Source organism: Neophocaena asiaeorientalis, unplaced genomic scaffold (assembly GCF_003031525.2).
Source record: "Neophocaena asiaeorientalis asiaeorientalis breed wild unplaced genomic scaffold, Neophocaena_asiaeorientalis_V1.1 scaffold89, whole genome shotgun sequence".
NCBI classification, from domain to species: domain Eukaryota; kingdom Metazoa; phylum Chordata; class Mammalia; order Artiodactyla; family Phocoenidae; genus Neophocaena; species Neophocaena asiaeorientalis.
Genome location: NW_020172592.1, coordinates 6,074,497 through 6,087,021, shown reverse-complemented (window position 1 = coordinate 6,087,021; position 12,525 = coordinate 6,074,497). Strand labels below are relative to the sequence as shown.

General features: G+C 50.8%; 1 protein-coding gene across 2 annotated transcripts in view; it reads right to left on the bottom strand.

Moving 5' to 3' along the window:
* Positions 1–12,005, bottom strand: part of TMEM243 (transmembrane protein 243) — a 21,884-nt gene extending 9,879 nt beyond the window's left edge. The window contains exons 1-2 of one of the 2 annotated variants that reach the window (XM_024738423.1): positions 11,785–12,005; positions 10,953–11,238 (exon numbers count right to left, since the gene is read on the bottom strand). In XM_024738423.1, coding sequence (XP_024594191.1) covers positions 10,953–11,030 — 78 coding nt within the window. In that variant the 5' untranslated portion in view covers positions 11,031–11,238; positions 11,785–12,005. The other variant, XM_024738424.1, reaches the window with a different exon arrangement.
* Between the last annotated feature and the right edge of the window lie 520 nt (positions 12,006–12,525).

Genomic DNA, 12,525 nt, shown 5'->3' with positions numbered 1-12,525 from the left:
CTCCCAAGGCTGGAATGAGGTGGCAGTTTCAATAATATCCTCTGCTATGGTCTGAAAGTTTGTGTCCCTCCAAAACTGCTAGTTGAAATCCTAATGGCTGACGTTGACAACAGTAGGAGGTGGGGCCTTTGGGAGGTACGTAGGTCATGAGGGTGGAGCCCTCACAAGTGGGATTAGTGCCCTTATAAGAGAGGATCCAGAGAGCTCCCTAGCCCTTCCACCAGGTGAGGACACAAACAGAAGTCTACAACCCAGAAGAAGGCCCTCATCCAACCATGCTGGCATTCTGACTTGGGACTTCTAGAACTGAGAGAAAGAAATGTTTGTTGTTTGTAAGTCTCTCAGTCTGTGTGGTATTCTGTTACAGCAGCCCAGACAGACAAAAACATCCTCTATTTTTAAGATGTATGTCCCTGGCAGTCTCATGCCAACTTCTTCCCTTCCTCTTCTCAGCAAGCTCAATTATTTCAGCACCCGTCTGGCCAAATCCCTCTCCTCCAACCATCTCCTCCACTGCCCCTGAGCCTGGTCTTCCTCGGCATCCACTGACTACATCACTCCCAATCTGTCACACCAAAGACCTAACCTGACCATGGAGTCGGCAGTTTCAGCCACGCCCAGAGCCTCTCTGGTGGATGTGTTCATCTGCTCTTGATGCTTTGAGAACCCAGTCCCGAGTCACCCCCAAACCCTCAGCCACTTCCAGGCTCTGGTGCTAAGTCTTGCTGTGAAGCCTTTCACCTATCCTACCTGTTAACTGCCAGTGTACTTGTCTGTCTCCTCCTCCACACTGTAAGGCCTGGGAGGCTGAGGGCCATGTCCTCCTTGTTCACTGCTGGGTTCTGGGCCACTGCCCATGGCTGCAACCCAGCCCAATGCTGCACTCTCCAAGCTGTGTACCCCACAAGGCCTGTGCCCACCCAGAGGCAGGAGCACCTCTGGCTCACTCAGACAAAGCCAAGCCATGTGGCTGTGGGAGCTGCCACTACCCAGAGTGGAGAGACTCTTCTTCTGAATCTACAAAGATGCCACTGTACCAGTGGGTGGGGAGACATCGGTCATTTCCTTCTGCCAACCCTCTAAATATTCCCAGCATGTATGAGATATTCAAATATTAGCTGAAAAAACAAACTACAAATTCATGTATTCAGCTGGGCTTTCAATGTATTTTCATGGCCTTTTATTTTGAGTTGACTTTCGCAGTCGCTCTCCAGGAAGTGGTTTGAAGCTCCACCTCCACTCAGGTTCCCAGTCTCACTCTTGAAGCCTGTCCGTCAGCAGACATCTTTACAAAAAAAAAAAAAAAGATGCTGAGAAAAAGAAGAACTCCCCCTGCCCCCCATTTCCACTCCTTCCAGCCTGAAGAGGACCGGAGGGCAGCCTGTTCCTCTGTCAATCCTGCACCCATTCCCTGGCCTTATTAGTTATCTCTGTCTTCATATCTATGCTGAATCTCTCCCTCATGGAGTCCATCTCTGGCCCCAAAATCTCAACCCCTCCAACATCAGAACAGCCTTCCCTCCATCCTGCTTCCCACCTTGATGTTTGGCATCTATTCTCCACCCTTTTTACATGCTTAGTGTGAGGAAGTTAGGAACAAAATAAAACAGGGTAAATGAAGAGTGACCAGAGTGGATCTGGGGGCTATTTTTAAAAAGGAGGTCAAGGAATCCTCCTGTTTGAGCGGGGACCTTTTAAAGAAAAAGGAACGAGACATGCAAGGATCTAGAAGTGTACTGCAAACAAGGCAGTGCAGCTAGTGCAAAGGCCCTGAGGCAGGAGTGAGCTCGGACACTGGAAGACAAAGTAGGCTAGGATGACTGAAGCTAGTAAGGAAAAGAAAGGAAAGAGCAAGGATTTGTGTAGTGCCTTTCTATCCTCCTTGTAGTACATATATGCTCCATGAGAAAAGATGCCCTCCCCAGCACACGGCACATGTCCCAGGATGCAGTACACACACAATTAAGCAATGAATCAAAGCACACATACATGCACACTCAACAACCGACAGCCTCCAGAAGACAACTGTACTTAGCACAGCACTCAAGGCTCCTCCCCCGGCCCAGGCTTTCCTCTGACCATCCCTCCCAAGTTCTAGAGTCTGCTTGCAATGGAACACTCACAGTTCCCTCCCCCTTCCTGGCACTTTCCTGCTCCCACCTCTTCAACACAGTTGGACCTCCTGCTTGGGATTCTCCTCCTGTCAAATCTTACTCCTGATTCTAAAAATCAAAAGCAGTCTGACCTGATGTCCCCAGTAGAATTATCCCCTTCCTCCACGCTCCCTGGCACTTTGCTCCTCCTTTCATTAAAGGGCTCGACCCCATGTTCATCTTCCTTGTGCACAAGATCTTCAGGTCCCTGAAGACAGTGATTATCTTCTCTTGTGAGGGAAAGAGAAGAAAGGCAATCCAATCAGCATGTAGTAAACATACAAGGAGGGGACTTCCCTGGTGGCGCAATGGTTAAGTATCCGCCTGCCAATGCAGGGGACACGGGTTCGAGCCCTGCTCCGGGAAGATCCCACATGTCGCGAAGCAACTAGGCCCGTGAGCCACAACTACTGAGCCCGAAAGCCACAACTACTGAGCCCACATGCCACAACTACTGAAGCCCGCGCGTCTAGAGCCCGTGCTCCGCAACAAGAGAAGCCACCACAGTGAGAGGCCCATGCACCACAATGAAGTGTAGCCCCCGCCTGCTGCAACTAGAGAAAGCCCGCGTGCAGCAACGAAGACCCAATGCAGCCGAAAGAGAAAGAAAGAAATTTATTTAAAAAAAAAAAGTGATTTTCCTTTTCTTCTTCCAAGTCCCAGGGGAAAACGTCTTGTCAGGAAAGCTCTGGAAATGGCCCAGTCAGCAGCCTAAGGGACAGCTGTCTTGGGACGGACACAGTGAGAGGACGTGACACATGGGAGGAGGTTTGGGCCCCTCGGAAGCAAGAAACCTCAGGCCTTGCCAGGGGGTCTCCTCAGTTCCCCCAGAGCTGCGCGGCCCTGAACAGGCAGGAGCTTCCCCCCAACGCCGTGGCCGGAGGCAGCCCTGGAGACAGTGTCCCCAGGGTGAAGCGAGGAGACAGCTGACTCTGCGAAATGGCGAGCCCGGGTCACGGGGCTGCTGTCCTGAGGCTTCGCAGAGAACCCTGGGAGTAGTGGCACGTGAGAAAAGCTTATGAGACTCACACACACCCATACTTGCCCACTCTCATGCTCTGAGCTCTCAAATGCACCAGGGCCTCCACGGCTGCCTGTAGCTCTGAATACCGACCTCTCCCTCGGGTCCCTCCAGAGAAGGTACATGTATGGACACTTTGAAACATTTCCCTTATTTCACAGATTCGCGTTCTGAAGCATCTTTCAGTTGTGAATATTTCTGTCATACCCATCCTGCCAGATTCCCCTCCCCACAGGAGGAGAATACTTGAAATGTATTATTCACAGTTAGGCATACTTGAAATAGATTATTTTTACTGAAGCATCACTTAGGGAAATGAGATCACAGTAAAAATACAAAACAAACCTACTCCACATGTTTAAGGACCAAAATGATCCCTAGAGTCGGTAGCACAGGAAGTGCCGGATCTTTATGTGCTCCGACCTTCAGAACTGGGAGGCCTAGAGCAAGGGCTAGGACGTCAGGGGCTGGCAGACCTGATTTACATCTATTCTCCCACCACATGCCTGCTTGTGGCCCTGGGGAAGTCACTTAACTCTGAAGCCGAAGTTTCCATATTTGTACAAATAAATCCATATTTGTACAATGGTCGAACACGCAGGGTTGCTGTTAGGAATCGGAGATAATACACGTAAAGCCCTAGAACAGAGTGCCATTTAGCAGAGTCAGTAAACGGCTGCTCACGTTGGTATTATTTCTACCTCACCTATTGGGGCATCTTACCAACAAGATTAGGTCCTCAGAGATGAGTGGGACTTGAGTGGGCCGCAGACCCTGGCCCCCATTTCTAGGGGCCACATTCCATCATCCCCATAGGGACACTCAAGTTTGTCAACCCACGCTGTCCTTACGGCAGTGCAGAAAATATGGTCGTTATACCTACACATGAACTATGGACTGACCCCAAGAAAAAGAAATAACTCAATTTAGTAGACCCAGTCAATTACCACAGAGCTGCAGAAACCTTGTCTACAGAGGGAAAAACTCAGCAGACCACCAGCTTCTGAGAGGCCAGGGCTCAGGTTAAGTTTTTTATACAGTACTGTTATGTTTACGGCCTCTTTGCTGAAGCTCAGCCAGGAGAGGAGAGAGCGATGCCCTTAACTGCACGAGAGCGTGAAGCACCCCTTCCTGTTTTGGTACACAGCGCTCCAGGTTTCTGAACACGAGCCCCCGCCTTCTACGGATGGTTTAGAATGTCCCAAGAAAGCAGGTTACTTTTTAGTGATGCTAGATGCTCACTTCACTTAAAATTTAATATAACTAAGAATATAACAAAAAAGAAGCAGACTCACAGAGAACAAACTAGTGGCTACCAGTGGGGAGAGGGAAGCAGGGAGGGGCAAGATAAGGGCAGGGGATAAAGAGGCACAAACTTTTAGGTATAAAATAAGCTACAAAGATATATTGTACAACATGCAGAATATAGCAAATATTTTGTAATAACTATAAATGGACTGTAACCTTTAAAAATTGCAAATCTCTTTATTGTACACCTGTAACCTACATAATATTGCACATCAAGTATACTTCAATTAAAAAAAAAACTTAATATATATAAAATCCAGAACTAGGTAAGGCACTGTGCCGAGTGCTAGAAAGGCTGGAGAAATAAGGCAACTGGCTCCTACACTCAAGGAGCTTAGACTCTGGCTGGGGAGGCAAGATCTATACAAATCCCTCACAGCACAAGGATTAAATACCAGGAGACGTCTCTGACCACTAGGCTTGTAGGAGGGAAGCATGGATGCAGGCTGGGTCGTGAGGGAGGTTCAAAGGTGGGAAATTAGACTGGGCAGGATTCAGATATGTGGGGAAGAGAGGGTGCTACAGCAAGAAGAAGAGCATTTGCCAAGAGCAGGGAGGCAGCTCAAGGCAAGGGATCCATGGAGAGGTGCCAGTCTGGACTGGGCATCCACAGAGCAACGGTGAAGACCAGGGATGTCAGCCTCCCTATGCGCCAGCATCCTCTGAAGAGCCTTCTCAAAATACAAACGCCTGAGTGCAACCCCCTGAGATCCCCAGTCCTCTGGTCTAGGGGTGGGGGAGGACAAGACTTTTTAGAGCAGGAAAGAAGAAAGTCCTGGCGTCTATCATCCTGCACCGTTTCTCCAGCACAAGAAATGGCAACTAAAAGTGGTTTGGCCGCCTGGATGAGAGGCAAGGGGACAACGGATCCGATCCCCTGGGCGACTAGCTCTGCTTTGAGGGAGACAGGTGTTGTGCTCAGAGAATCACCCAGAAGCTGTGTCAAGAGGCTGGAAGCCCGCACCCCTCGGAGGACAGCCTTTGGGGCTCTGGGCAGGCGGAGGGGCGGCAGGCAGACACAACAATCCTAACCACAGCTTTGTTCTTAATGAAGCAACAACCCTCACCTCCAAACGGAAAAAGGCAAGAAGTAGCATTCTCATCTTACACTACTATTTGCAGACGCCAAATGCTCCAATTCTGAATGGTCTGAATTCGACTACACGTCATCTAAAGACCTTGATTTTCACTGTTTTTGTTTATTTGCTTTTTTTTTGCAGGGAGGGGAGGAAAGGATCAGGAAAGTGCTTTAGAACATGGAACTTTCGCCTTCGGAACCAAAGATCTGAGCCTCGGGACCCACTAACTTGCACCCTACACAGAAGGTCCCCCTCTATTATCTGACTCCAGTGTATGCGCCTTCCTCCAATGTCACTCACTTTTCTTAACATCACATCCAAGTAGGAATAAAGGGACAAAAACGGTCACCACCCTTTTCAGAGGATGAATCACTTATTATTAGTGGAAATCAATAGAAGAGGCTGGTCCAGGAACCGGCTTACACTACATTCCAAGGAATGAAGTACTCCCCCCTCGCCCATTCGCAGTAGCTGTTGGATACCGGTTTGCCCTCTTCCCCACAGAGAACCATCCTGCCTCTCCCCGCTAGGTTCACCAATCCACTGGCTGAAACTGATTTCAGATGATTCCGCAGCCAGCCAGCTAATCAAGAAATCAAGATCGACTCACAAGCCCTGAGGATAACTTAAAGCCTTTCCATTACCCAGACAGAAAGATGGCCCAAAGGAAATTTTAAAGGCAGCCGTGGACAAGAGAGGGGGGAATACCTCCAGGTTAGAGTTCATACTAGGAAGGGAGAAGCAGGGGATAGATTCCTAGAGTGACATTTCCCGAAGCGGGTTCTGTGGACACTCAGCTCAGGCCTGCTGAGGCTGAGGGGGGTGCAAGGTAAGAACGGAGTAAGGCACTGACTGTGCCAGTGACAAAAGGCCAGCCACCGAAACGGCACAGGAAGTAGTACTCGCCCTCCCTCTCCAGCCACCGTCTCAGTGAACATGAGCACATTTTAAAGGTTCTGAGAAGTCCCGCAACAAAGAAAAATGTTTCACGATCGTGACTATACAACCACCGTGACTGATAATTCACTTGCTTTAGAACTGCACTACCCAACACGGGAGTACCAGCTGTATGTGGTCACTGAGCACCTGAAGTAGCTAGTCCAAACTGAGATGGGCTGTAAGTGAAAATACACCCTGCATTTCAAAGGCTTAGTGCAAAAAAAAGGATGGAAAAATATCTCCACTTTTCATATTGAGTACATACTGAAATGACAGTATTTTAGATGTATGGAATTAAGCATATTATTAAAATTAACTGCATCTCTTTATACCTTGTAAATATATGGCTACTAGGACATTGAAAACCACATACATGGCTCATCTTATATTCCTTCTGGGTGGCGCTCCTTCAGAAAGTGCTAAGCAGCAGCACGTGCTCAGAAACCTCAGATACACCGTATTATCGCGGCATTTGTGCCACATTTGTTTTCCCCCTGAAAGAGATGTGTTACATCCCAGAACTGGGGATGGGATAAAAACAGACGAAAAAAGCATCTGGATATTCTGACCAGGCTTGACGGACAGCCCACCTAGCAATATGTAATTCCAAAGGTATCAAGGAACGACTATCCTTCCTTTTCTGGTCTATTATCCCTTAGATGTTTACGTAACAACAGAAAACTGTTTTGCTTTACCTTTCGCTCCAAGGCTGTATCTGTAAAGTTATTCCTAAACATCACGCTAAAGACTGAATAAATCTGGAGTTTGGTATCCTTCAAGGACTGCCCACAAGGGTGCTGCTCCAGGCCCACTGGGTTGTGTATTTCTATAGCAGATGCTAGCATCTTTCACGCACTCCGTGACTTTGGGCAAACCACTTCACCTCCTTCCTGTGGAAGAGCCAAGTATGTGAATGTCCACAGGGCCTTCTGGAGGATGTGACCCAGACAGTGTAAGTCACCTCACCATTTACTATCCTAGTCAACTCATGAAACATCGCCAGAGGAGAACCAGTTGTGTGACTCAACACGTAGCCTGCTTTGTAGTTCAGCTTCCCTGCTTGTGAAACAGCAGTAACAACACCCACCTCACAGAGGAACTGGGTGATCAAACAAGGGAACACTGAATGCAGAGCATGCTGCCCGGCACTGAGGAAACACAACTTCCCTCCAGACTCTGCTCCGTGCACTTCAGTCATCTTGGCCATAGAGGGAGAAGCTGGCCCTAAAGCTCTGGTCCTTTCTAGGCTTAAAATTAAGAGGCTATCTCTGGTCAGTTGTCAAAAGGCAAGTAAGATTACTAAAAGCTCAGAAGACCTGTCAGAATAGGACAGGAAGTGGGCTTTCCCTTTCTGGATTCTCTTCCTCAGAGGTGAAAGCACGTGGGGAGCACACACATGCAGGGGCCAGTGAAGGGTTTCCCAGGGTCCCGGGAAAGCCTCCCTGCTCTGGCAGTGACTGCCCTCCAGTGGAATGGCTCCACTGTAACATGTCCTATCCTTTCACTATTGAGGTCCCATCCCTGTGCGCTGCCCACTCAGGTCCTCAAAATCATTTGCTGTCATTGAAGACAGATGCCTCGGGCTTCCCTGGTGGCACAGTGGTTAAGAATCCGCCTGGCAATGCAGGGGACATGGGTTCGAGCCCTGGTCCGGGAAGACACCACATGCCGTGGAGCAACTAAGCCCGTTCGCCACAACTACTGAGCCTGCGCTCTAGAGCCCATGAGCCACAACTACTGAAGCCTGCATGCCTAGAGCCTGTGATCCCCAACAAGAGTAGCCACCGCAGTGAGAAGCCCGCGCACCGCAACCAAGAGTAGCCCCGCTCGCTGCAACTAGAGAAAGCCCGCGCACAACAATGAAGACCCAACATGGCCAAAAATAAATAAATAAAAATAAATTAAAACAAAAAATAAAGACAGACGCCTCTCCTTCCTCGGATACAGCATCTCAATTTATACAAACCATGATGCTTCTTCCTATCCTCAGACCAGAAGTCTCTCTCCTTTCTCCATTCTGTACAATTTCTGTATGTCCAATCTTTCTGTCAGCCCCACAGAGGAAACTCAAGGAAGCAATTCTGATAGGTCTGGAAATATATATTATTCTTATTTTTTTTTCCTGAGTAGTTGATTCTACTGTTACGACGCCTAAAATTGCCTAAGTAATGCTAGAGGTGTATGCTCTTGGATTAAATAAATCTGCAATAAACAGAGATACATTTGGAATAGTCAATTCCTTGGATGGGTTTCAAATAGATCATAGGCAACAGGGAAACTTACAGTCATTGACTATTTAGGCGCAAGTGAGTCAGAAACATCAATATTTCTAAGTGTCTCTATAAATCAACAAGTCCCTTATGGAGTCATCTACCTCAGTATTCAGGGGTCAAAGGAGGTGAGAGGTCTGCATCACCCAGAACCCCAACCTGTGCACCAAGGTATGTAGAGGAGACACTGAACTTCTTGGCTCTCAGGACAGTCGGGCAGCCAGATGCCCTGGGTCCGACCCCTTTAAGCAGCTACCTGCCTCCATTCTCCAGGCCCCAAATCCTCTCCTAATCAAACCCCAATTTAGGGGCATCCATATCTGAAAGCCGAAGGCTACCAGACACTCTGAATGTAGAATCCATCCTCTGTGATCTTCCCCAAGCTTCCCAAACAAAGTGATCACTTTCTCCCCTGTACCCCAACATGTCCTCTCTACGCCCTCTCATAGCACAGATCCAACTGCATCACGTTTGTTCACATATTTCCCCCATCTACCTGGGTTCCTTGGCGCCCCAGGGCCTATCACATAATGCTCAATAATGTTAGCTGACGGGAATTCCCTGGAGGTCCAGTGGTTAGGACTTTCACTACTGAGGGACCGGGTTCAATCCCTGGTGGGGAACTAAGATCCCACAAGCCGTGCGGCCAAAAAAACTTAAATTAAATTTTTAAAAAATAATAAAATGTCAGGGACTTCCCTGGTGGTGCAGTGGTTAAGAATCTGCCTGCCAATGCAGGGGACATGGGTTCGATCCCTGGTCCAGGAAGATCCCACATGTCGCGGAGCAACGGAGCCCGTGAGCCACAACTACTGAGCCTGCGCTCTAGAGCCCGCGAGCCACAACCACTGAGCCTGCGTGCTGCAACTACTGAAGTCTGCGTGCCTAGAGCCCAAGCTCCGCAACAAGAGAAGCCACCGCAAGGAGAAGCCCGCGCACCACAATGAAGAGCAGCCCCCCGCTCGTCGCAACTAGAGAAAGCCCGTGCAGCAACGAAGACCCAACACAGCCAAAAATAAATAAAATAAAATAAATTCTAAAAAGTAAGTAAATAAAAAATGTTAGCAGAAACAGGAATATCTACTGGACCAGGGCCGTGCTTCTCAAAAGCAGGTGTCTATGGGCTGGGAATATGCAAAGTCACAGGATAAACAAGGAGCAACTTCTTAGACATAAAGCTTAAAACATTTTCTTATAAAGTCCCTTTGAGAAGAGAAAGCAAAATCCACATGGAGTTAAAAAAAAGAAATAAAGTAGTATTCTCCTGGCAGGCTGGCAGCTTCCAAATTCAGGGTCATGCCCCAGGCTGTCGGGTGTACAAGTTCCCTATCCTTTCTGCTAAAGAGGTCCCTGACTAAGCTGAGAAACCCAAGAAGCTCTGGACTCCATATGTGCCCTACTTTCTGAGAGGCTGAAAGTACTTTGTCAGGGGTCAAAGATCACCAATGCCACTTTCTAGGTGAAAAAAAACCCAAACAAAACAGGCTAATCTTGCCCAAACGACTCAGAAAGTTAATGCTGGGGACAGGAAAAGAGCTCTCTTCAATTACTGGCCCAGGACATCACATGAATAAGCTTGTAAGAAGACATTATACTTTTTAAAAGCCTAAAATAATGTACTACTAGCTTGTTTGGGCCTGAGACACTTTGATCACTTCCTGGAATGGAGTCCCACCAAAGAAACCCTCATTTCACGCCTCTCCTCTTTTTCTCTGCTCGGCTGCCTCAGCAGTAAACTCTTAAGGGCTCTAGATAAACACGAAACAGAAGCACCTCTCGGGCTCTTATGGAAACCTCAGGTGCACACCTGAAGCCTCTTGAAGGTCAGCACTCCAGCTGGACCAGCGGATGTGCAAACACCATGACCACCTGGCCTTGGGGAAGAGGGCTTCCGCAATCCCGTTTCGGACCCCCCGCAGCCCAGAACTTCCTGAATGAACTTTTCTCCACTACCAGCCTTCAAGGCTCTTGGCCAAGCCTGTCCCAAAGAGGAAGCCGAGGGGCAGCGCAAGTACCTTGAGAGGAATGAAGCGGGGTTGAAGGCACTTTCTTGCTACAAGGGCCTTCAGGGGCCGCAGAAGGACCCAGCAGGGCTCCGGGTCGGGAGGGAGCGGGGAAGGGGAGGGTGCGGACAGACACACAAACACAAGCACCCAGGCCCCGAGTCCCGGGCCGCACTCACCTTGGCCGACGTCTCTCCGAACAGAGGTCTGTTGTCGAGCCCACTGGTGCCGTAGGTCCTGGTGGAAAAGTCCTCCATTTTAGGGTTTCTTCACTGTCCCGAAGCCACTCAAAGCCGAGCCAGCATTGCCTCCCGAAGTCCCGGGTCTACGACTCGCAGCGCCGCCGGTCACCGAGCGCTCATAGCAGAAGCCCAAGGGGGCCGGAGTCCCGGCGTTGGGGGTGGACGCTCAGACCCACGGGACGAGGCCGCTCCGCCCGAGCCCCGCTCCCCTCATCTTGAACAGCTGCCGCAGGAAGTGAACAGAAACAAACACAGCGTGGCCGCCCCGCCCGGCGGCTCCCGCTTCCCCAAATCTCAGCGCCCGGGCCGCCGGGCTCGCGCCGCAGCTCACGGAGCAAATCGGCTTCCCCGGAGCTCCCCGCTTCCCCGCCCTCGCCACTCCTCTGCGTGACACGGTCATTTCTCGTGCTTTCTAAATGTTCTGGTGATCCCTTCACTATCGGGTTGGGGGCGGGGGCGAAGTTTTCCTGGGAGAAGGCATTACCAACCCTCTGCACCGCTCCACCCCTCTCGCCCCAGTGGCCAGCGGCGAGAAGTGAAGCCGCCGGAGCAGAGCCGAGCGCTCCGCGCGCCCCTCCCGCAGCACTCTGGGATCAGGTCGCGGCGGCGCCGAGCGACTCAGATACCCGCTCAGGTGTTGCCTGTACGCGAGGGCCGGCGCGCCTCCCGCAACTCCCCTGGAGCTCTCGGGGCAGGAGGAGGGGATCCCGCCTCGGCCCGGCACGGGCCGACCACCCTCCCGGAAGCGCCCCGCGCCCGCAGGCCAAACCTCGGCGTCCCCAGCCGCCCGCTCGCTGGGGAGTCCTGGTCGCACTAGGGAGCACGGGTCCCGGTCCACGCCGACGCCGGGAGGCGGAGCAGAGACTCCGGGGGCGTCGCGGAGCGAAAGACTTTCTCGGCTGGCAGAGAGCGGGCACGCCGGCCGGGCGGTGCGCGGCGGGTCCCCGGGCCGCTCCCCGTTCGGGACCCGCTGCCACCGTCGCAAACCGACTCGGCCCGCCCAGGCCACGTCACGGCCGAGGCCGCCAATCCCGCGTGCCGAGGCGCCGCATTGGCTGCGGCGCTTTATTTCTAGAGGTGCCAGTTTATTCCCCGCTGGGCGACAGATCTCCTGCGCTCCTTGTTTCTCAGCCTGTTAGTAATTAGCGCCTGCGCGACCCACGTGGGCTGAGCACATTTCGGAAGATAGCCTTGCAGTGGGCTGAAACTTGTTAAAAACAACCAGCCTGCTTTAACCACCCCAGTCTTTGCACCACTAGCACGGAAAGGGGATCGTTGATAAATATGGTTTAGGGTTGTTTGTATGTTTGTCCCGTGATAGGGAACCTATGTCCTGGACAGTGACGGTTGGGAGGTAATACGTGCTTAGGTATGTCTTGGACTTGTCCACTCATCCTGCTGCTGCTGCTGATGATTAAGCATATATATGCAGCCACAGAGAACCAACCCGTCGTTATGTCAGCCTCTTCGGGTTTGAGAACGTGGAGAACCGGAGGTGGACAGGCCCCCT